The sequence below is a fragment of the Ailuropoda melanoleuca genome, chromosome 1 (genome assembly GCF_002007445.2).
Source record: "Ailuropoda melanoleuca isolate Jingjing chromosome 1, ASM200744v2, whole genome shotgun sequence".
In the NCBI taxonomy this organism is placed as follows: Eukaryota; Metazoa; Chordata; class Mammalia; order Carnivora; family Ursidae; genus Ailuropoda; species Ailuropoda melanoleuca.
Genome location: NC_048218.1, coordinates 111649838 through 111673775, shown reverse-complemented (window position 1 = coordinate 111673775; position 23938 = coordinate 111649838). Strand labels below are relative to the sequence as shown.

Here is a 23938-nt window from a genome sequence, read left to right as displayed (position 1 = left end):
TCAGGCCAGCCCTGGGAGGTGGGGAGCAGCACAAGGCGGGTGCTGGAGGTGGGGGAGGTCAGTCCTGCCAAAGGCCCCGACTGAGCAGATGACCAGAGGCCAGTGTCACCCGTGGGGGTCAAGGGAGGGTCACAGAGAACTTCACTGTGCATGATGTGCCTGATTTGAGGGGGCCTGGCTAAGAAGCTTGTGGTTCCTTGTTTTGGCAATGATTAGTGACCCGGTCAGATGTGGAGGTTTTTTTTTTATGGATTTTTTTTATTTATTTGACAAAGAGTGAGAGAGAGCGAGCACAAGCAGGGGGGAGCAGCAGAGGCAGAGGGAGAAGCAGACTCCCTGCTGAGCAGGGACCCTGACGTGGGGCTCAATCCCAGGACCCCTGGGTCATGACCTGAGCTGAAGGCAGACGCTTCACCGACTGAGCCGTCCAGGCACACCCCCAGATGTGGATTTATACGTCAATTTAGTGAGACAGTCACTGTAGTAGTCACCCATAAGGAGGTGGCAGGCAACTAGTGTGTCAGTCACTGCCCCGAGGCCCCCACACTGACAGAGGACAAGAAATACTGATGATTCACTGTGCATAGCAAAGGCATTATTCTAAAATATGGTTGAACGTATGCTCCGCCAAGTAAGACAGGGAGTCTTCGCTTTTAAAAAGAAATCTGATGCTCCCAGAGAGAACGGGACACCCTGAAATCCGCCCAAGTGGATTGTACAGTCTAGGTTTTAAAACAGATTAAACTCGGGAGGGCCGATCATGGAACCAATCCTGTTTGAAAGGCCCTCAGGATTCTCTTCCAAATTCAGTCAGACACTGGAAATCTCCAGACTCCAGAGGGATTGTGGCCGATTCAAGGGAGCTTTGGGATTTATATTCAATGAGGCTCGCTGCTCTAGCAGACTGAAAGGAATTCTAAAGGGAGCACGTCATGAAATGACTGACAGGAACAATTCTATAAAGGCATCACCACAAAATATTCACAATGTGTCCACGATCCTTAACACGTTCTCCAGTGACACGGTCCTAATTAGTAATTTCTCCATAAAGGATCCGTCTCAGAGTTGAATTTAGAGAGACACGTGCAGCTTGGTCTTAGGAAGACCAAGACAATGGACGGGGGCCACGTGGGTCACAAGGAGACACACGCACTGTGAGGCCAACACAGCAAAGCACATTTCCTCCCTATGTGCCTAGAATGTGTTATCTGGCAATACTCTAGACACCTGTGCAAGCCGCCTTAAATCTCACTTAGAATAATAGAGACGTGTGTGTGTGTACATGGGCCACATTATATATCTACAAATACATACACATCAACATAACTATAAATAAAATATATATTATATACAATTATGTATTTACATGTGGGATATATGTAAATGTTAGTATTAATAAATATTACATACATATGTGTGCATACATATACATATATACGCACACACACACATATATACATTCTTGTGCTATTTGACGTTCATCGTCACCTAACAAAGAGAAGAACACAGCATTAATGGCAACAGGCAGGATCTGGCAAAGGGCAAGTGGCTATCAGTGCTGACCTTCCATCCATTCCTGATGTTAGGAGTTAAAGTCATTTAGCCATAAAAATAAATTATTTGAGGGGTGCCCGGGTGGCTCAGTGGGTTAAACCTCTGCCTTCGACTCAGGTCATGATCCTGGGGTCCTGGGATCGAGTCCCGAGCCTGCTTCTCCCACTGCCCCCACTCTGCTCGTGCTCTCTCTCTCTCAAATAAATAAAATCTTTATAAAAAATTAATTTATTAATTAATTTCGTTATGGTATCAAGTAAATTCATCCTAGATGCTAAAATCAGAGTAAGAGGGAAATTGAGCAATTTCAAAGGGGAAAATTAAATAATTAGAACAATTATCCCACAGGTTGGCATTTTATCTTTTGACATTCTCCTTTCTAGCATTGGTGACTCACATCAATCAAAAAAGAAAAAGAAGAAAAGAAAGAAAGATGGAAAGAAAAGAGAAGAAAAAGCAACATAAAATCAAAATCTTCACTCATTAGCACCGTGGATCACAGGGATGGGACACACTTCTTGTCTTGCCATCTCTGGACGGAGCTTTCTCTCCCTCTTTGTTGAACAGGTGGCGCCCTTCCAGGCTGAGCCCTGCAGGACATACCGTGGCCGCTGCAGAAGGTCCCAGTGCAGCAAAATCCTCAAGAGGAGAAGCACCGTGCCTTGCGACGCCAACTGCACGAAGATCCAGCCCAGGAAGTTCATCTCAAAGGGGCTCACGTAGGAGTCGATGCCAAAGTTGTGGGTCAGGTCATATTTGATCTGATTATAGCAGAGTTCTATCAGCCCCTGACCCAGGCAGAACTGAGGGAAAATGGTGAACACCCACTTGAGGACGTCATAGGTGTTCTGTAAATTCTGTACAGTGAGAGAAGGGGAAATAAATCAAATGGAAAGCGCTTCGCACCCTCCGTCCCCCCTTGTGGGTCCTGCGTCCAGGTCCCCCCTGCCCCAGCCGCGCGGTGACAGGCGCAGATGGGCATCAAACCAGAGGATTCCTCTCAAGCCTCAGGTCTGGTGGTTTTGCCTTGCTGGGTGGTGGGCGTGCTTGGGGGCCTCACCCACTTCTTCCTTCTGAGCTCTGCTTTTGGATGGGCACGTCTATCCTAAGCCAGTCCCGCGGCTGTGCTTTGGAAGCAGGTAACTGGTGTGTTTCCCACGCTCGCAAGTGGAGAGGAATTCTGTCTCATGACACATCACGCCTAAAGCCTCACCCGCACCTGATTTAGGGGAGACCTCAGTAAAGACTCTCCAGCTGATGCTAGGATAAGTCAAGACATTAGGGGCTGTTGGATGGATTGGATGTATTTTTCCTGCAAGAAGGACATGACTTTGGGGGCTCATGGTGAAATGTTATGGACTGAATGTTTGTGCCCCCCCAGATTCATAGGTGCAGCCCTAACCCCCATTGTGATGGTATTAGGAGGTGGGACCTTAGAGAGATGATGGAGTTAAATGGAATCAGGAAAACAGAGCCCCGTGATGGGATCAGTGCCTTCCTGTGAAGAGTTAGAGACACCAGAGCATCCCCTCTCTGCTGCATGAGGACACAGCAAGCAGGAGGTCGTCTCCAAGCCAGGAAGCGGGTCCTACCCAAGAGCTGATTCTATAGACACCTCGATCTCAGACACCCAGCCTCCAGAAATAGCATCAGCTGGTCACGCCCCCCAGCCTGTGGCAGGTGTTACAGCAGCCCAGGTAAGACATACAGGTAACATCCCTAGCCACAGGCCACACGAGTGTTCAAACAAGTGAACAATACCGGGAGCTGTCACCGTGAGCAGGTGAATAACATGTTAAGATGCCAAGTACAGAATTAGCATATAGTAAATGTTCAATGTATGTAGTTGTGTCTATGCAATACGTTACAATTTAGTGTTAGTACGAGAACAAGGTTGAATAAGGGAGCAGATGGAAAGAGAGAGCAAATAATATAAAATCACATAGAAAATAAAAATATATATGACAGGCTGCATATATTTGGACAATATCATTTTTAAACTAAATGTATATAAAAATTCAACATCTCCCATAAAATTCACTATTTTTTTTACCATCTGGTGTTTTAAGAATGTTAGCTTTTTTTACAATGAGATTAGAACTGTTACTATGTTAATCCTCGTCCACTAGAACTTTCCAGAAAGGATCGTGTGCTTCCAACTTCAACGGAACTTCACTGCATTTCACTCCCTCAATAAATGTACAGAGTATTGAGAGTTAAACCCAGTGACCCCTCAGGAAACAGGCTCAAGGGGCTGATGAATGTATTCAGGCCATATTGTGCTAGGGCTGGGACTCAACCCCGATCATTCTAGCCCAAAGAATAAAATCCCTCCACTCAGGAATGCAGCCTTTGGAGAAAATTCACGGCAAAGTTGGTCCTTTGAGCTGACTTTTAAACACGGCATAGTTATTGTGGTGAAAGACCACAGAACTCCAGCTGCCTGGCAAGACTATAGAAATAATCATCAAAAATTAGGCTCAGGGCCCCTGGGTGGCTCAGTCAGTTAAAGCATCTGCCTTTGGCTCAGGTCATGATCTCAGGGTCTTGGGATCGAGTCCTACAACAGGCTCCCTGCTCAGTGGGGAGCCTGCTTCTCCCTCTGCCTGCCCTCCCCCTGCTTGTGTGCTCTCTCTCTCTCTTTCTCTCTCTGTCAAATAAACAAATAAAGTCTTTAAAAAAAAAAAAAGAATTAGGCTCACTGTTTTATAATCATTCTCTCCTTGTGTTCCAATTTGAAAATTCATCTGAGGAATAATATTTTATAAGGGAGCAAAATCATGATGTGTACATTGTAATACATGACAGGGGATGTGATGTATCATAAATACTAAGGAAAAATGAACCAAATCATCAATTATATATTTCATCCTAGACAGTGTCCAGTTTTCCCTTATGACCAAATGGACAGCTTGACTTATATAAATGTAGTCTTAAATAACATGATTTGGGAGCAACAGAAAGTGCAACAAAGGGGTATGAATCGTTCCTTTACGGATTATTGTTTTTTACATAGAGACATGGAAAAAACACGAACGCTCCATCTGATTTTTCCTTTAACTCTTGTCCTGACTATCAACCACTCTTTATAGATTTCAACCAGTCCTAAAGGGGCTTATTAATCCCAGCTTTTATGAAACTGTGTCAGTCCCTGAATCAAATAATATGCCACATGAAAGCATCTTCTCTCGCTGGTTATAATGTAGAAACAGTAGAGCATGACAGCTTCCGACTCAGGAACTGGGAACTAAGGAACAGACGTAGTAATGACGTAGTAATGATAAGGACTTCAGATCTGCCTGAAGGAATTCAGAACTGTCCCTATTCCCGTGAGAACAGAGCTGTCCACAATGCATAAACACTGAAGGAACAAGTAATCCGCACATATGAAAGGACATAGCTGCACAAATTCAGGGAATAACAATCCATAAATGTCCAATTTAGGGTAACTGCGAATTGATGAAGTATGCAAAGAAAGAAATTACTGGAATCATGAGTTACTCCCCTCTGGATGTCCCTCTCCCTGCAGCCGGGAGATCCTCACCGGTGGGAAAGGAAGATGTTTGAGATGGTAAGTTAGAACTCAAATGCATTTTCTATAGAAATCAGCTTAAAAATTGTGATTTGGTAAAAATTAAACTGCCCTGAGTAACATCACAGTTTGGACACACAATGGTTAATAATGGTTTACTGGCTCGTAAAGCCAATCTGAGAATCTAGTCACCCTGGATTGATTCTATAAGACTGTATTTATTGCTCTATAGCTTACGAGTGAAGATCTGAAATCACCCATTTACGATGTCGGGTTTCTTGAGCAAACAGTGTCAAAATAAAGAGCAAAGGAAAAGAGAGACCTTAACAAATGATAAAATGTCTCTTTATTTGTGAACAACTGAGCTTGATCCATGTTTATGCAAACAACCTACAGCCTTTGCTCTCTGTCCGCATAAGCAACACTGTTTGTAACTGGACACTGATGTCACAGACACAAAAGCTCCTGGGTCATCTCCTCTCTGGGTCCAGGTGATCCCTCCTCCTTTTGCTTTTGTCCTGTGATCCTGTTCCCTAGAACTTTCCCTTTCCACCAGAGGGAGTGTCTACCCTGTGTCCGCCTTCCTTCCTCCTTAGTTCACGGGGATCACTCTGAGTGGCCCCCATCCTATCATAGATCCGTAGGGCTGGGAGGGAAATCATGCGCTGCCCCTACCACCCTCGACGTCCTCCTCAGGCTAAAGCCCGATAACTGCATTGGGGTTTTCTACTTAGAGGCCAGACACATTAATACAGGTTAGTGTCTACACGAGATCTGCAAAAATCACCAAAACAGATTGTTTCCTTCCCTGCCCCAAACGTGGGGCATAAAACTACGAGCCACACTGGAGAGGGGGCCATCTCTACAAGCCCAGGGCTGAGCAAGCGAGTGTGCCCCGATGAGGCTGACCTCTATCCGTCCCCGACAGCACCCCCGACTCAGAACTGGGAGGCCTGGGCCTTTCTCAGGCTACCTTCTCAGACCACTAGTCAATCAAACACCAGGACGACTAAGGAATTGGGGTCCAGGAAGACAGAGAGCCAGAAGGGACAGTGGTCAGAGCTGACAGCAGAGAGCAGGGACGAAAAGGACAGAAAGAAGGGGACAGAGGACAACGCAAAACTCTGATTTCTGTCCCCAGGGGTGGCTCAGGGGAAGCAGAGGAAGGGTTAAAGCAGACAAGACCCAGGCAGGCTGCAGGGGAGAAGGTGGAAGGGAGCACGGCAGGGACAGGACTCAACCTAGCTGGACTGAGACGCCTGCTGGGGATCGCACCCAAAAGTGACTCGCTAATGTGAACACCTGTCGGAGACAGGGTTCTTGGAGAGGGATTCCTTCACCCTCTCCCCGGGCGAAACGGAGCCCCTTCTCGGGCAGCCCTCTGCTCTGACAGTCTGAGAGTTGCAGAACTAGGTATGTTCCAGGGCTCACAGGGAGGAGGGCAGAATGGGCCCGATCATCCAGCCCTCCTGCGGTAGGAGCGTGTGCTCGGCCACGGCAGCCAATCCCACCCGCAGCACGTGATCCCAGACGGATCTGCCCCCTACTCCTGTGACACCGGGATATTCATCCACCCTCCTGACCGCTGATCAGGAACTCATCAACAAACAGGGAGCCCAAGCTCGGCTCTCACAACGGCACCATGTTTGTGTTCACCTGGGGCGGGTTCTCTTTCTGGAGGCTAAAGACAGTGGATGGTGCCTCGCTTTCCTTTGCTTGCAGCTGGAAAAGCAGCAGAAGGGGCACGAGCCAGCATCCCCTGCTGCCCTGAGAGGCGCAGCCGGAGCCCACTGACCTGAGCTTTGGAGACGATGGCGAGCAACCTGGGCATGGTGGTCATCAGCATGGTGCAGAGCCCAAAGATGAAGTTCAGGGACACGTACGAGATGAAAGCCACGTCCGAACTTGAGAAGATTCTTGACATCAGATACATCCACGGGAGAGTGGCATAGCTACGGAATACAGTGAACAACCACGTTTGTCTTCTTGTAACATTTATTGGTATAAGGACAGAAGCGTGGATGAGTTGTTGATCCGCTCATTTTCCCTCCGTTAGTGAACAGAATCCCAGTTTACAACAAATCGCACGGTGTTCTCTGAACACAGAGCACATGTGGGCAGCTCCGGGAAGCACTGAGGATAATGGCAGCAGCGCTGGGGAGGGTCAAGAGCTGGGACACGTGGGCACCTGACCCTGGAGCTCCATGAGCTGGAGGAAGTCCGCGGACGCCCCCCCCCCCGCCCCGCCCTTCCGCCAAGGGGGCAAGCCTGGCTCTTGCGTCTTCGCTCTGGTTCTCGTGGGTAAAGCACAAACAGTTCATACATCTGGAAGTGAGAATCAAAAGCTGTGAAGAATGGAAAGCAACCGAGCTCTGTAGGAAATGAAGGCGTGAAAGGGCACCTGGGTGGCTCGGTCGCATCTGACTCTTGATTTGGGCTCAGATCATGATCTCCGGGTTGTGGTATCGAGCCCTGTGTTGGGCTTTGCTCTCAGGGCAGAGTCTGCTTGAGATTCTCTATTTCCCTCTGCCCCTCCCCCTGCTTTCTCTATCTTTCAAAGAAATAAATAAGAAAAGAAAGAAAGAAAGAAAGAAAGAAAGAAAGAAAGAAAGAAAGAAAGGAAGGAAGGAAGGAAGGAAAGAAGGAAAGAAAGAAAGAAAGAAAGAAAGAAAGAAAGAAAGAAAGAAAGAAAGAAAGAAAGAAAGGGAAAGCAAGCAAGCGTGAGGGTAAAACTGGAAAGCTTCCTTCTCGGCATCTGCTCCACGTTGGGCACTGCCCTGTGGGCGCCCACGATGTGCCCTCATCCTCTTCCCTCTCCAACAGCCTGGGAGGCAGGTGCTGTGATCCCATTTTACAGACGGGGGAGGGATTCACAAGGCTGGGAGACCCCGATGGAGGTTCTGCAGCAGACAGCAGGTGAGGCTGACTGCGGGTTCATTTCTGTGTGGTCGCAAAGCTGGGGAGCAAGGGGACTGATGGTCGACACAGCCCCCCCACGTGTCCGAAGGCACCAGGTTCTAAGAAAACCCCCCACCATGCTCCCCACATGCACACATCTCTCTTCCTTCATATCCTGGAGCCAGGTTGCATGCATGGCCCGCCTCCCACGGTGTCTGTCAGAGAAGCGCAGTGCCCCAGTCAGGGACACGGATCCTGGAGTCATGGTTCCAAACATGGGCAGAGAAGTCGCTCGCTGTAATTCACAGCCTTCGTCCCATGTCCCCCAGGTGCTCTTGCACACTCGAGGCAGACCTGTCACCGCTTTCCTAGTGTGACTTAGCGGTTGCACCTGAAATCCTTCAGCGCCTCCTGAATGCCTGGGTTTCCTTCTATGTTTGCTGGCTCTGCTATGTGTGGGACTCCAGAGGGTGGGAGACGGGCCCGGCCCTGAGATGGGCTACGATTCTCCTGTAGTCTCTTCTTCTATAGGAATCATGGCATCAGAATGAGTCCTTGGGTCGAGGGATTCATCCTCATGTTTCAGAAAGTACAACACATATGCCATCACGCATGAAATCGTGCGCTCTTTCGGAAACTCCTGTCAACAAAAATCTGCCTGGTAACTCGGGCACGATGGAAATTATTTTAGAATGTACACAGTGGATGTGAGAGCTTGTAAGCAATTATTATTCTTAAAGAGTCGCTGTACAGAATAATCAAATTATCGTTAAATAATTAGCTACCCAAGAGGTAGGTCATGAGTCCTCGGTGCTTTGGAGTACCAACCCCTGCATCTGAAGGAAAGCCCTGCCGAGGACTCGGACCCCACACACCTTTGCTGTGGGCCGAAGTCAAGTGTGACCCTCCCTCACACACCTGCCTGGACAAGCAATTGAAACAGCAGCACTCAAAGTGTTGTTTAGAATGGAAATGTGTTAGCCACAATCTGGAAGTCAAATCTTGGGGCAGCTCCAACGGCCATAAAACCTCCCCTAAGAGTGAACCCGAAATCGCTTAAAACTTCTGATCCAAACTCTATCTTCTGGAACCGTTTGTGACAAGTTGCTTTTCTCTTCCATAGGACAGCTCTTGAGGCAGCTGAAGAGAAACGCCATGGTCTCCATCCGTCTCTAGCACAAGAGACCAGGTCTCTCTTGGTTCCTTACAGACATGGCATCCCACCAAGTCTCTCAGTTAAACCTGGCGATGGGGCCTTGGGGCGTTTGGGAAGGACACCAGACAAGTCGTGTGGCATGGTGAGGGTGGCACAAAGCACAGAGGAATACTCGGGCATCACAGTCGGGAGGGCAACCCAGGAACGTGACAGCTCCCTGTCCCACTCGGAAGCCCCGATGCCCTCGTCGGAATGATAGGGACCCGCCAACGAATCTTTTTCCATTGGTTCCTGCCATTGGACGCTATTCCTGTCAGTGTCTTGTGACTCAGTATGGAGAGTTTCCATACCGGGTTGTTCTGTCACTGAGGTGTTGGACAAGCAGACCAGGGCGTTATCTATTTAAGCAAATAAGAAATTAGCAACAACGCCACAGACTGACCACCCCTGCCACCTGCATCGAGCTCGCCACGTCAGGGAACAGTCTTTGGGTGTGGCTTTCTGCCCACTGTGCTTTTTTCTTTTTTTTTTTTTTGGCTAAATGTTCATCAGTCACCTTTCAAATACTTGGTTCAAATCAACATACTGGCAGCTCCAGGATCCCTATCTTTCTTTCTTTCAGAAAAATTAAATGGGGAGCACCTGGGTGGCTCAGTTGGTTAAGCGTCTGCCTTCGGCTCAGGGCATGATCCTGGGGTCCTGGGATCAAGTCCCACTCAGCAAAGAGTCTGCTTCTCCCTTTGCCCTTCCCCCTGCTTGTGCTCTCTCCCTCTCTCTCCCTCAAATAAATAAAATCTTAAAAAAAAAAAAAAGAAAAAATTAAATGGGCTCCTAGAGCATTATTTATTTTTTCATGAAATCTACAGTGGCTTCTAACAATCTCTACTTTCATTAAGATACTATGTAATATTTTGATGACTTTAGCACTTACTGGCCTGTGGCATGCTGTTCGCAATCCTTCCAGAATTCGTGGGCCTTTCCTCCCTTTGAAAGCTGGCCTCTCCCCTAGTGAGTGAATTTTCTAGGACCCGAATCACAAGCCTTAAGCACCAAATAATCACCAAATATGTTCTTGCGGTTCAACATCTTATAGAAGCTAGATTCTCTTTTCTTTCTGTCATTCTTCTCCTCTTTTTGATGCTAATTCTCCTCACTTTCCAGCTAAAATATCAAGTTTTCCTGGCTAGAAAAAGCAGGAATATATATTTAAAAAAAAATAAAGACACTTGTCATCAGCTTTTTTTTCTGTTGTCTCTGAGACTCTATGCCCTTGTCCGACTCTTCTTTTCTTCGGATTCCGAATCCCATTTAATTGCAAGCCGTTTTCATGCCTGCGATGTCCTCAGGTTGCTGGGCACTCCAGGGGCCAGCCTTCCCGAGACTGTCCTCGGGGTCCCCGTACCTCCCTCCTTGGGGGCGGAGGGGTGAGCGGACGCACCTCCCGCCCCGGGCTCAGGAACACAGCAATGGCCATGCAGCGTTGGGTGCAAGACAGGGCCCAGTGAGAGAAGCACCACCGTGTAAATGAGACCAAACCCATGGCCCCTGGGTTGTGGCTCTGTGATCCCAGCCGGCTGCCCCGGGGCCCTTCTCTGCCAGGGTCTGCCCGCCCTCTGACACCGTCTGCTGTTTTCAGACCCCCCAGTGCGCCTGACCGTAGGATTCTTCCCCAGAACTACACCAGCCGGCTGGCCCAAGCTCTCAGTCAAGGGATCCGTGAATCTCCCGGAATTCTGCAGAAAATGCCATGGCCGCACACGTGGCCAGGAGTCTGGGCTTCATCCAGACTCCCAAAGGTGCTCACAAGCCAAACAAGCTTCAGGACTCCTCCTCAAAACACCTGGCTTGGGAGCTTCTCACCACTGGATCTTGTCTGTTCCCTTACGTTAAACTCAATGACCTGTGCTTTCGTAAAGTTCACAAACAACGTAGGGCGAAGTCTGTTTCATCACACCATCAGGAACCATGACAACACCGTCCACTCAACGGCACCCACACGCCGAAACCAGACCATTTCCTGAGAAGCAGGAATCCACGTGCACAGCCCTTTACATGTGGGAACCCAAATTCCCAACTGCACAGTAGACAGTTGCGACCATCAGCATTTTCATAGCTTAGGACACAGTATCCTCTGAACACCAGCCTAGTTCTCATAGTAACAACGTGGCCAAGATTAATTAACTGGGACCTTTCGGCACTCACTGAACAGATCTGAAGCCTGCACAACGCAGGGAAGTCCGGAGGGAGTCATGATTCTGCCCAAGGCCACAGAGTTCGTGAGTGGCCATACCACGAGTCCCACAAAGATCTGTCTGTCTGTCCTGTTGGTCTCACTCTCCCCCCAAACTATCCATCCATACAGTCATCTAATGATAATATATGCTTGTTTGTGTTATATTCTGTCCCCCAATTAAATGTTTTGGGACACTGACATCACCGTGAGCTGTGTAAAATCATTTTGCTTGTCATCCTCGGCTTCCTTAAAGCAGAATGTGGGGTTTTCAAAAATTCTCCACCTCACATTATAATAAGTATGTTCGCTATCTTCCCTCCTCTTAGCAAGTCTCTCACACGCTCAGCCCAGATAGAGACATATGGCCACCATGTAAGAAGACACGAAATTATATACTTTTGATACCACGTGCGTACAACTTGGGGACCACTGGCAATGGTCTGCTCAGGGTGTTTGAAATGAGACGTGGGTACAATGACTTCTCTGCCTTTGCTGTTTTTCCCCTGAGAAAAGTGACAGCAGCGATGACGGGCCTTTCCAGACCGCCACTGTCACAGGAGAGGGACGATGTGCCAGACGCAGGCGGGGCTGTGCGACAGACTCGCCTCTGAAAGGCAATTTTGGAGCTGACCGGATTACGTGTTTAAGCTCCAGATTAACGTCAGCGGGAGGACAGCCAAGAACCCGCTTGCCCTGGCCCCGGCCCACGTCCCGCAGACAGCTGGAGGGCCTCCTGGCGACAGCCCGCGCCGCCTCCTTCCCCGCCCCGCCGCCCGCCCTCCTCTGCCGGGCGTTTGTCCACCTGCTCCAGCTCATCCGCAGCACGGCCCTTGCAGAAGCAACATAATTGCTTGCAGAGAGAGAAAATCATGCAGCCGGCAGCAGGTTCAAAGCCATCCCAGGGGGGTTTCTCTTCCAGAAAACAAACCGTAATTCTGCAGCTGTGTTTCTCATCACATACCCGAAAAGCGCCAGCAGGAGGGCCGTGGCTGCCAAGTTCTCGCGGAAAGTAAACGCTGTTAACTGGAAGGCGACAATGATGGTGACACACAGGCTCACGGAAACCAAGTAGAAGACCTGGGGAGACAAGGAACAGGGGAAGGCGTCCCATCTCAGCTTCTGGGGAAGTGGGGGGTTCCTAGTTTGCAGATGACACACGGGCAGCAGTGGGGGGGCGGGGGCCAGGGAGGCCCGGCTCTGGCTGGACTATGTCTCCCCCCCCCCATGCATATGCCAAACCCCCGGACCTCAGAATGTGACCAGGTCTGAAGACGCGCCCCTGAAGGGGTCACGAAGGTAAATGAGGTGCCCAGAGCAGCCCTGATCCAACAGAACTGGTGTCCTTGTACGAGGAGAACATCGGGACACAGACACACATGGGGAGGACACGCCATCCACACGCCCAGGACAGAGGCCTCCAGAGGAACTGGTCCTGCCATGCCCAGTTCTGGGACGTCCAGCCCCCAGCACTAGGAGGGACAGGCGTCCGCTGTTCCAGCTGCACTGGGAAACCGCCATGGCCAACATTCCCCACCTCCGTGACCTTCCAGGAGATGTGGCCTCTGTCCACTCCTGCACTCAAGGACAGGCTCCTCACCTGCCTTCCGAAACCACCCACCAGGTGCCCTCCCCAGGGCTCCCACACCCCAGCCGCTCTCCTCCTGGGGCCTCTCATGGAGCCCTTCCTCACGGGGACTCCATGGAGTCCTTCCCTGACCTCCTGGTTTAAGTCCTGCTTCCTCTCGTGAGAATTAAAGCCTAGAAGGGCAGAGAACATCTCTGCCTTGCTCATGGCTTTATTCCCTGCACTGCGAACACACCTTGCCCCTGTGCAGATCACCCAAAATATCCATTAAATGAGCAATCATCCAGAAATGATTGGATGAAGATGGAAACACAGTCAACCGGGAAGGAAATAATCCTCCCTGTCCTTAAACCCCCAGGCAGACATCGCAGGGTAAAGAGGAGCCATATTTAGTGGCAGGGACAAAGGGATCATATAATCCGGACTGCGTTAAAGAGGGAGACTGGCTGGGGCCTGGGAGACTTTGGGTCCCCCCTCCCCCTGGGTCCTGGAAACCCGCCCCCACCTTGCAGGCTCTTACTGTCCCGAAGCCTCCGCGTTCCCTTCCCCGGGGAAAGCTGGGGTCACTGTATGTCACCACACAGAGGGCGTGGCGGTGCGGGATACCAGCGTATTGAGGACAGACTATCACTTCCCTACAGCGTGGACAGCTCCAAGCAGCCAAGAAAGTAGCCGTTGGCCTTGACTCCCGTTAAATGCCTGGAAGTCCAGGCAACACAGGGCACTGCTGTTGTCCTCTGAGGACGGAAGACAATGACCTGCAGGGCATCCGTCCCCCGGAGAGTGACGTCCCTGCAGAACCAGCCGGGCCGAGGTCACCCTGGAGGTGGCTATGCGTGTGGCCGGCAGGTCAGTGTGAAGAGCCTTTATCCTGTCCCCTCCCACCCCCTTGAACAGAACACATTTAGTGTGATTAGCATGTCACCCTTCCCGGTAAGACACTCCACATGTCTGGGCAGGTCCCTAAGCTCCCAGAGCTCCAGGGTGTGGCTGGGCCGTCCTGTGTGTCATGAAGCCATCCTGAATGACGGATGGAGGCAGGCTGACAAGTTCTTATCAGTAAAGTGATCCCTTCTTCTGGGGACAGTGTGAGGCGGCCGCTTCCTACACTCACACGCATGCACGCACACACGCACGCACACAGACCAGGGGCATGAGGCACAGGGGACATTGTTGCCAAATCCTACCATGTCATACAGGAAGTTCGTGAGCCAGTACGTTCTGTAACCCAGGCCACTGATGTGTTGCAGCCTCTTGGCTCCAGTCACCCTGTCCCTCACCACGGAGCTGCCAAGCGACGCAGACAGGATGGAGAACCCCAGCACGATGCAGAGGGCAACGCCACACTGACGGATGCTCTCCAGGCTGTGGGCAAAACAGAGCAGCGTGTCAGGTGTCACACAAAGGACACGGGTCTCCTTTCCCTTGGTAACCAACAGCGACGAGGAGAAGAGCCGAGAAAACCACTCGTCGGGCACTGATGATGGGCAGGCCACACTGCCGAAGCACATGGAGTCTGTCATTAAATCCCCTCCATGACTTTCAGGCATGGATTTTTGCTCCCCGGTTCTAGAAGACATAACTGAGGGGAGCAGAGGTCAGGGACATTTCAGAGTCTGCCCATCTCAAGGTTTACGCTTGACCACTGAGCCCGACTCCCCAGTTAAAATGAAAGACATCCTCAGCGTGGGGTCCACAGGGATCGATGGCCTCTGCCCACGTCGGGACACCTGTCCATGTCGGGACACCTATGTGGATGGGGAAGGGGCATTAACTCCAGCTTCACAGATGGCTGGCCCACCTCTGAATATCGTCTCTCAACACATCAAAATTATTTTGTAATAGAGGGAGGTGCACTCATAATTGTACCGATATACACCACGCACTTTCTTGGTCATGTTTTCATCGGAGCACCACCGAGTCACCCCTCCTTAGCAATGCCCAGCACACACGCGGTGTCTCAGGTGGCCGAGGTAACAAAGGGGCTCATCAAGAACCGTCTACTGCATGGCACCTTCTTTCCCTCAGCGAGCCCACAGCCAGAGTTGTGGCCGGTGTCAGAGACCGCTAAAGGGGGAAGCTGAGAATGAGCGCAGGACAGGAGGAGAAACCGCCTCGTGCTTCCTACCACATTAATACCTCAGAAAGAGGACGTATCTGTGTCTCCAACTCAGTTTGGTAGGTCCTGGGAAGGACACAAGCGATGCTAGCTAAGTGTTCGGGGAGTCAAGGTATAAGCAGATTTTCAACTGCGTGGAGGGTCAGCACCCCAACCCAGCTGTTCCAGGGTGCACTGCACAAATTCTACCTACTCTCGATGTCTGACCAAAGCTTTGTCATCGGTGCGACAGGGAAGGAGGGTGGGAAAAGGAAGAGATAGGCAGAAACACCCTACCTCTTCTTGGCAGCGAGAACTAACACTTCTGAACAGGAAGAGAGCTGGCATTATCACCACGAGGAAAGTATGGCATGAGAAGTTTTCCAGGAGGCCTCACTACACGAATGCCGTGTTTAGGACTGTACCCCAAGCACGTGGCTGGCTCAGTCGGTGGAATGTGTGACTCTTGATCTCGGGGTCGTGAGTTCAAGCCTCACATGGAGTAGAGAGACTACTTTAAAAAAATCTTTAGGGGCACCTGGGTGGCTCAGTTGGTTAAGCGTCTCCCTTCAGCTCAGGTCAGGATCTTGGGGTCCTGGGATCGAGCCCCGTGTCGGGCTCCAAGCTCAGCAAGGAGTCTGCTTGAGATTCTCTCTCCCTCTGCCCCTCCCCCCATTCGTATTGCTCCCCCCATCACTGAACTAAATAAAATCTATTTTTTTTTATAAACTCTTTTTTTTTTTTAAGATTTTATTTACTTATTTGACAGAGAGAGAGACAGCCACCGAGAGAGGGAACACAAGCAGGGGGAGTGGGAGAGGAAGAAGCAGGCTCATCGCGGAGGAGCCTGATGTGGGGCTCAATCCCATAACACCGGGATCACGCCCTGAGCCGAAGGCAGACGCTTAACCACTATGCCACCCAGGCACCCCTGAACTAAATAAAATCTTTAAAAAAGATTGTACTCCAAAAAAGCATCTGGAAGACGTGGGGCCCCTGAGCTTCAGGGAGATCACGCCCTTAGAACAATTTTGACTTAGAAAGACAGTGGGGTGCGTGATGTGCTCATCTGTTTTAAACTCAATCAACGTGCGTTCTCCAATAATCACAGTTTTCACACTCGGCAAAGAAAAGCCCAAGCCAGCATCACTCGGGGCAAAGGCAGGAGGCAGCCCCAATCCTCCTAAGCAACCCAAAGATTCTGTCCCATGGTCAGGGCCGCCCACCCCAGCGGTCCTTCAACTCACATCTTGTCCTCGTTCATCAAGGCCCCTCCGTACGGGTGGCTGTATAGCGTTATTCCTGCAGGAGACAGAAGGGAGAAGTGAGCCCGCGAGCCCTCTACCTGCACGGCGGCTCCTGGCTGCTCAGCCCAGGCCCGCGGGCCCTGCCCAAGAAGGGCACACACCACCGTTCTACTTGGCCGGTCTGTGCGGGGACTTTGCAGGTGCCAGGAAGAGCCCGCACATCTTCAACGTGCCTCACGTGACAGGTGCTGCTCCGACATTTTATGATCTGAGCCTCAGAAGCATCCCTGGAGCATAAGTAAGACATTAGCCATATTTTGGGGGGGGGGGGGAGACACTCAGCAAGACGACATAACCATATGCAAGGGGATCCCTGGATGGAATGCAAGGCAAAACTCGAAAATCCGCCTCTCGACAAAGCCAGGTCTAGACAGACAGAAGAGTGAACCATTTCCATGGTCCAGTTCTGTGTGTGTGGCTGCTTGTCTGGATTTGCTCTGCTTGCCTCTCGGGGCTTGTGCATTCGCACGCGACATCGGCTGGTATGGAGAAATCGCTGCCAACGGATCAGTTATAACGGTTTTATCATAAAGGCGGCTCATGACCTCACACGGCGTGGCACCCCCACCCCAGCCAGGGCGGGCCCGCACTGCACCACCGACTCCACGACCTCAGGCCAACGACGGCCTGTTTCAGATTGTCGTCCAGCAGCAGCCCGGCCAGTGCTCCCTTCTCTGATTGGCTGCGGCGGAGCTAAGAGTGTGGCCACGCATGGAGGCCACAGCAATGGGCAGGACATCCTAGCCCCATTTCCCGGGCCACTCTTGTGATCTTCTTCTGCTTACTTTTTTTTTTTAAAGATTTTATTTATTTATTTGACAAAGAGAGACAACCAGTGAGAGAGGGAACACAGCAGGGGGAGTGGGAGAGGAAGAAGCAGGCTCCCAGCGGAGGAGCCTGATGTGGGGCTCGATCTCAGAACGCTGGGATCACGCCCTGAGCCAAAGGCAGACGCTTAACACCTGTGCCACCCAGGCACCCCTTCTTCTGCTTACTTAATGCAGCCTGCCCTCTGTGCTTTGCGTTCTCTTACGAGGGCATATTCAATCTTTACAGAAATGCCGCGGGGTACAAGTCAACATAAATAAATAAAGAGGCATGGACCTGGAACGGAGTACTCCAAATCCTCCCCAGTGCTGCCCCCGAGAGCCTTGTCTTCCAGCCACGTGCCACCTGCTCCCCTCTCCCGCTCTGCCAGTCTCCCCCCTTCCATCGTGGGCTCAGCCACGCGCTGAAGCAAGTTCTCTCCCAGCAGAAGGAACAGTGGAAGCTATTGGTTCAGCAAGCCCACTGTCCGGTTTTCCAGCAAAATTCCTTTGACTTTAAATTAAAACTGTCCGCCACGGGCTCCCACCGTGTGTGCGGAAGGCTGCCATGTGCTTTCCTAGACCCTGGATGTGATTTACACGTTTGTCCTGAACCGAGTCACAGTCTTGACCCCCTGCCTGTCTGGACCGGTAACACCCACCTGTATTTCGCCCACCTGTCTTTCTTCCCCTGAGCTTGACCTTCCCCCACTCCCTCCAGCACACACCGGCTCCCACTCTCCCTTGCTCAAGTACTGACTCCTGGGCAGCCCTGCACATGACCTGCCGCCACCAGCTCTGCTGGGAGGTCGTGCAGAAGCTAACAGACTTCAGACAGTGCTTACAAAAGCGTGGTATCCTGCCTGAGTGTGGCAAGTGTCCCCTGCGTGCTAGAAACAGTGAAAGTATATATTCAGTGCTGTGCGCTGCTCCTGGCTGAACATGGCAGTGAGAGCTTTCTAGAAATGCATCCAGAGACTTGCAGGGAGCTGATGAGGGCACGAGAATTGGATTATTTTAGGAACTTGGATGAATTTTGGAATTGTTTAACCTGAAGACACACATGCACGCACACGCACGCACGCACATGCACACACACACCCCTGGGGCAGGAGGCGGCATGCAGAGGTCTTCGATAGCTGAAGGAAGGCGGTAGAACCCAGGACACAGGCTCAGTCTGTAATGTTTGGGAGGGTAAAGTTGGTCCAAGGAGCCAAGTTCAGAAAACAAAAAAAATCACCCAACTAGAGGGTTGGAGCTCCAGGCCTGCTGAGCTCCGGGGCTTCACGTGAAGAGGATGTGGGAGTCTGGGTCTCCCCCAGACCAGGTGGCTGACAGTCCCACTAACTGTAAGTACAGGGCTTTCCCAGTCCTGTTGTGCCGTGCTGGTGCACTGTCGAGCCAGGCGAGGTCATGGAACCCCTCAAAGCTACACCCAGATGGTCAGAAGTGGGGGCAGCCCAGGCCCTGGGGGTGTCGCTGGCATGGGAAGTGAGGGCGCTGACCCGTGGGGTCTGCATTCCCTCCAGACAGCACCAGGACTGAACTGTGGGTCACGCACCTGGGGTTTCACAGGATCCCCTCCAGAGCTGGATTTTTCTCCTCGTCTAGGAGTCCCGCTCTGGGCTCTCGGCACCCCGCATCCTCAGGAGCTCCCTGGGTCTCCTTGGGCCTCCCTGAATTGTCACGGGTGTTTCTTACGCACCTGCCAGGTGTGTAAAATCCCAAACAGAACCTATGCTCAGCCTCCTCCACGCTCCTCCCCCAGCTTGTCCAGCACCGTTCACATCCCTGTCATCCTCCCAGTCACCAGACTCAAACTTACATCAGCCTCACTCCCCTTCATCCCCCCCACACATCCAAGAAGGGGTAAGGCTCTGCCACTTCCCACCACCTCCAGGCCTAGCGCCAGACCCCGTCCCGCATGCCCACCCCGGCCCTGGACCACGGGGACATGCCCCGCCTCTCAGCTCACCTCTCCCCGGTATTCCCAACCCTCTGCCAGCACCTCTAGAGAATTCCCACAGAGAAATAGAAAGAAAACCCAAAGCCCGTATTTTTTACCCAGACATAAGATGCCTGTATGACCAAGTCCAAACTCTCACGTTATCTGATGGCCCCACTGTTCCCACTGGGAAAACAGGATTGCTACTGCCATCCCTCATCCTTACCTGCGAGTGTGCCTCACCTCTTCCTATACAGACATTCCCGACTTACGATGGTTCGACTTAGGACTTTTTGAGTTTACAATGGTACAAAAGTGATACACGTTCAGTAGGAACTTGGAATTTTGAGTGGAGATCGCTTCCCGAGCTGGCGACGTGCGGTACATCCTCTCTCGGGATGCTGGGTGGCAGGTGCCGGGCAGGTGCACGGTCCCAAGGGTCCACAGCCGATGCCCTGACAACCCTGCTGTTCCCACAGCCGCTCCGTTTCTCACCTTCGGTACAGCCTCCAATCACGGAGACAGGCGGCACTTTATTATAAAACAGGCCTGTGTTCTAGGACTCTGCACAGTGTAGGCTCACGAAGTGTTCTGAGCACATTGAAGGCGGGCCAGGCTAAGCTCTGATGTTCACGAGGCTGGGTGTGTTCAGTGCATTTCTGACTTAGGATATTTTCAACTTCAGATGGGTTTATCAGAACAAAACCCCATCGTAAGTCCAGGAAGATCTGCGCTTCCTTGTCCAGCCCCCTCCCTACTCGAGGCTGCTCAGGGATGATGTCCATTTCTGAACACTGTTCCACAGAAGCACAGAGAGCCGTAAAGGGAAGGGAAAGGTGGTCTTCAGGCCCTGAGCCCTTACACACTCGTGAGCAGAGACAAGGAGCCAGCATCCCAACATAGATGAAGAGCCACCTGTGGTCACGTGCTGTCCGTGGTGCAGGACGTGGGGGGGGTGTGTGTAAAATCTTACAGAGCAACTCAGTCACATCAGTGCAAGTTCGCCCGTCTGCAGAAGCAAACTCCTAAGTACAGACACTGAGAAGGCCTTCCAGGTCTGGCTGGGGTTCCAGACTCTGGCTGCAGGTGCCACCCCCTTTTCTCCCCCAGCATGCCATGCACCTCCATCCACACACATGTCTCATTTTCCAGGGAACGTATCTTACAGTGGCAGGGAGACGGGGGGCTGCTCTCTAATGTCCCCGCCCTGCTCCCTCTGCAGCAAAAAGCTGCAAGCATTTTTGTAGAGTGTGCAATTACAGGATGTTCGACGGCTGTGATCGGCTTCTTATTTTGATCAGGTTGCATAAACATCTTTTCTTACTTTCAACCGCGGGGCCCTTGCTGAATGATTAAGGACAGTACTGATATTGGCTTTCTGTCTCCTTGTTCCTCTGTGATGAATTTATTGCCCTTCATTTTCCCATTGGCCCTGGATTTGTGCTATCCTCCCCTGGCTGTAATCTAGCAGGTGGGAATACATCTGGCCCTCCAGCCACAGGTGAAGTGAGTGAAGCCTCCTGTGGTCCCCCATGAGCCAGACCCCTGTTCTGGGTGTTCCCGTGATACGTTTTCTCACGTGGTAATCGGATGATGACTTCCGGGATACAGAAGCCAGCACACTGTGTATGGATATCTTTGTGAGTCAGCTTGCAGCATCCGGGAACTGGGGGAAACGGAGCCCCAGGAAGAATTCCAGCTTGGACACCCCTGTGTCTTCCACAAGCTGAAACGGGAGCACAGAATTGTGGCAAATGTCCTGAGCAGGTGACCTGTTCCTGACACGGGTCCCAGGCCCGTGTGTGTCTTCAAGTCACCTCCCAGCACACCGGGCAGTGAGAACCCTCCCTCTGCACGGGACACAGCGGTGCCAAAAACACACGAGCACAAGCGTGAGGATCTCACCAGGGCAGCAGGGGAAGGGGCCGCCGCGTCAGCCATCCCGTCCTGTCTCCCTGTCCTGTTGCTTCTGAAACATAAGCCTCCCGGGTTCTGCCCACCTTGGGTCCGAGAAGGACAAAACTTCTGAACCCCCCAAAGTACAGCGGCCAACCCTCCCTTCCCGGGGTCTCCACACATCCATAATTCGGGGGGGGCACAGCTCTTCATTTGGCGCTGACTTTCCAGAGTCCTCTGATTTACACATTCTACACACAGTAAATATTTAAATACAATCTTTTGAAGAAGCGTGCATACTCTGCGGCTGTCTGCCGGGCCGGTGGGGAGTCCTAATGCCCTGGAAGGCAGCCCTCCCGCTCAGGGCTCAAGGCAACAGAAGGGTCCCGGGCCCCTCTTTAAAAGGCCACCATCACGCTAAATCTTCACGGCTGTACCCATGTCTGCCATGAAAGTGAGAAATGCTCTTTGAAAAGTAAGATATGGAGAAAGACAGGACCATACAGCACAGTGCTTAAGAAGGAAGCCATCAGAGAAGCAGGAAAACCCTTCACCTGCTTTCAGAGACTCGAGCCCCTCTGGGCTCTTACACCGGCTTTGGCAAGACGGCGGCGCGTCCACGTCAGACCTGCATTAACAACATTCTGATTTCGTTCTGATCTGAGTGATAGAAATCTAGGCTCCAGATCACCACAACGGCTCACGGGGGTTATGTAGGGATTTGGCATCTCCTTTCAACAGGCTCCCCCATGCAGCACCTGCAGATGGGTGTGGACAGGCAGCCCCCTCCCCTCGCCCCTGCAAAGCTCCCGGTCCCCAGTGTAACTCAGTCCACTCACAGGAGGACACAGAGGAGGTGGCACAAAGGAGGGAGCAGGTGGGGTGGGAGCCCCGGGAAAGGACCCAGGGCCGATGACACACGCGCGGTACCCAGTGCAGTGCTGGTGGGCAGCCCTTTGACCTTGAAGTAGGCAGAGGGCTGGCAGGTGCCCACCAGGAACCCCCGGGCGGGCAGCCGTTAGGTTTACCAAAGCTGCCTGAGCTGCTGATTTTCACACTGCGATTTGCTAGCACTACATTCCCTAGAAGCAGCTCTGCAGGAGGAAGTATACTTCAAAATCAAATAACACCTCTCTACACGGGTACTGAGATTTTGTTTGTATTTTGCAAAAAGTGGGGGGGAGCGGGGAGACTGAGAGTAAGCATCGTGTGTGTCTATTTTCTCAACATTGAAAGAGCAATAAAAGAAAACAGAGAGACGACCCCCTTCCTCCCCGTGAACCCCGAGTTTCCCTAGACCCCTAAAGGAGAGGCAGCAGGGAGAGAATGGGTGCCCGCACGTGACCACACGCCCTCCAAGACCTTCTCATTACCACCAGCTGCTCCTTAAAATAGTAACTACAGAAATCAGAGCTCCTTGCACAGATCCATGGAGACAGAGGAGGGACACGACCCATCTCACAGATCAGCATCCTGCCAACACACCTGTCCTGGGACAGTGCTCGATTTAGAGACGGAGCAGCTGCGGGGGGGGTGGGGAGGGGAACATGGGGAAGGAAACCAAGGCACAGCGAAGTTCTACCGACTTACCTAAGGCCAAACACAACAGAGTGAGACCAACAACCCTGATTCTATGGATCCCAGTTTATCCTTTTTCTGTCAAACTAGAAAAATCATTTATAGCCGTTGACGTCCTCCTTGTAAAAAACACATTATTGCAATGGACAATCTCCATAATTGGGCTGTTATTCCCATTGTATTGTGTGTGCTCAGAACGGTATTTAGGTGACAATGGCATTGTGATGAAATCTGGGGCTGGCGATGTTAGCTAGGGGTCCAGGCTCTTCACGGGAAGCATTGTGGTTTCAGCCCACGAGGAAAGAAAAGGGCTCTCCAGCGTCAACGTCAAAGGTTTTCAGAAATGATGTTTCAACATGTAAGTTCTGAATACACTTGAATGATTTGTCTTTCTTTGATTACTCTTATCATTTATATTCTGGCTTTTCTAAGAATTGGCCCACAGCGATGTATAAATGTATAACATTAGCTCTCTCATTTACTATTCTCATCATGGTTTCCAGACTGTGTATATCTGTCATTTGTAAAAATGCACATCTGTGCTTTTGTCTGGGACCCATTATGATAGAAGATACTTAACTTGTCTCCAATTCAACAGTCACTTTTGGGTCCATCCCTCTTATAAAATGTATGTCTCTGCAAGTGTCAATGCCCAGATGTCTGCAGGCATCTACATCAAAAGAACAGACTTGTCTTAGCACCAGTTTATGTGCAAAGGATCGTTTTCTCTTCATTAATTCACTGTCAGTCATCAGTGAGATATGAAGGACAAAAAGGTTCGTTTGGTCCAAAAGAGTACTAAGAGAAATGTATGAACTTTCCAGGAGGTATTTCAATGGCTTTCTTTCTGTCCTCCAGTCTCTCTTATTAATTTTTTGCATTTTTAAAAGATTTATTTATTCATGCTGAGAAAGAGAGAGTGCGTGCGCGCATGTGCTCAGGTAGGTGGGAGGGGCAGAGGGAGAAGGAGAGAGAAACTCAAGCCCACTCTGTGCTGTGCACAGAGCCCCACAAAGGGCTTGATCCCACGACCCAGAGACCACGACCTGCACTGAAACCAGGAGTTGGACGCTCAACTGACTACTCCACCTAGACGCCCCTGTCTTCTTCCTCTTAATCTCTCCTGGGAGGAAGACTGTTTTCCCTCAATATTAAGCTTATTACTCTTATTGAATAATAGATGTCAATTGTAAAAAGTTTTAAAAGAAAGAGTAAAATTAAAATAAGTCCTAATCTAATTCAAAACCAACCAGAGGTAATCGTTGTTTGCACTGTGAAATCAATTATTTCAGAAAGTCCAAGGTCTTCTCGACACAGGCACATTACTACTGAATTATGTTTCACACTCCT

At 51.0% G+C, this 23938-nt stretch overlaps 1 protein-coding gene across 3 annotated transcripts in view; it reads right to left on the bottom strand.

Moving 5' to 3' along the window:
- The window catches only part of ABCA13 (ATP binding cassette subfamily A member 13), a 384829-nt gene that overhangs the window by 93081 nt on the left and 267810 nt on the right, over positions 1–23938 (bottom strand). For all 3 annotated transcript variants that reach the window (XM_034665342.1, XM_034665320.1, XM_034665331.1), the window contains 5 exons: positions 16304–16358; positions 14146–14323; positions 12335–12450; positions 6882–7038; positions 2158–2411 (listed from right to left, as the gene is read on the bottom strand). In XM_034665342.1, the coding sequence (XP_034521233.1) occupies positions 2158–2411; positions 6882–7038; positions 12335–12450; positions 14146–14323; positions 16304–16358 (760 nt within the window). The remainder of the gene's footprint in view (positions 1–2157; positions 2412–6881; positions 7039–12334; positions 12451–14145; positions 14324–16303; positions 16359–23938) is intronic.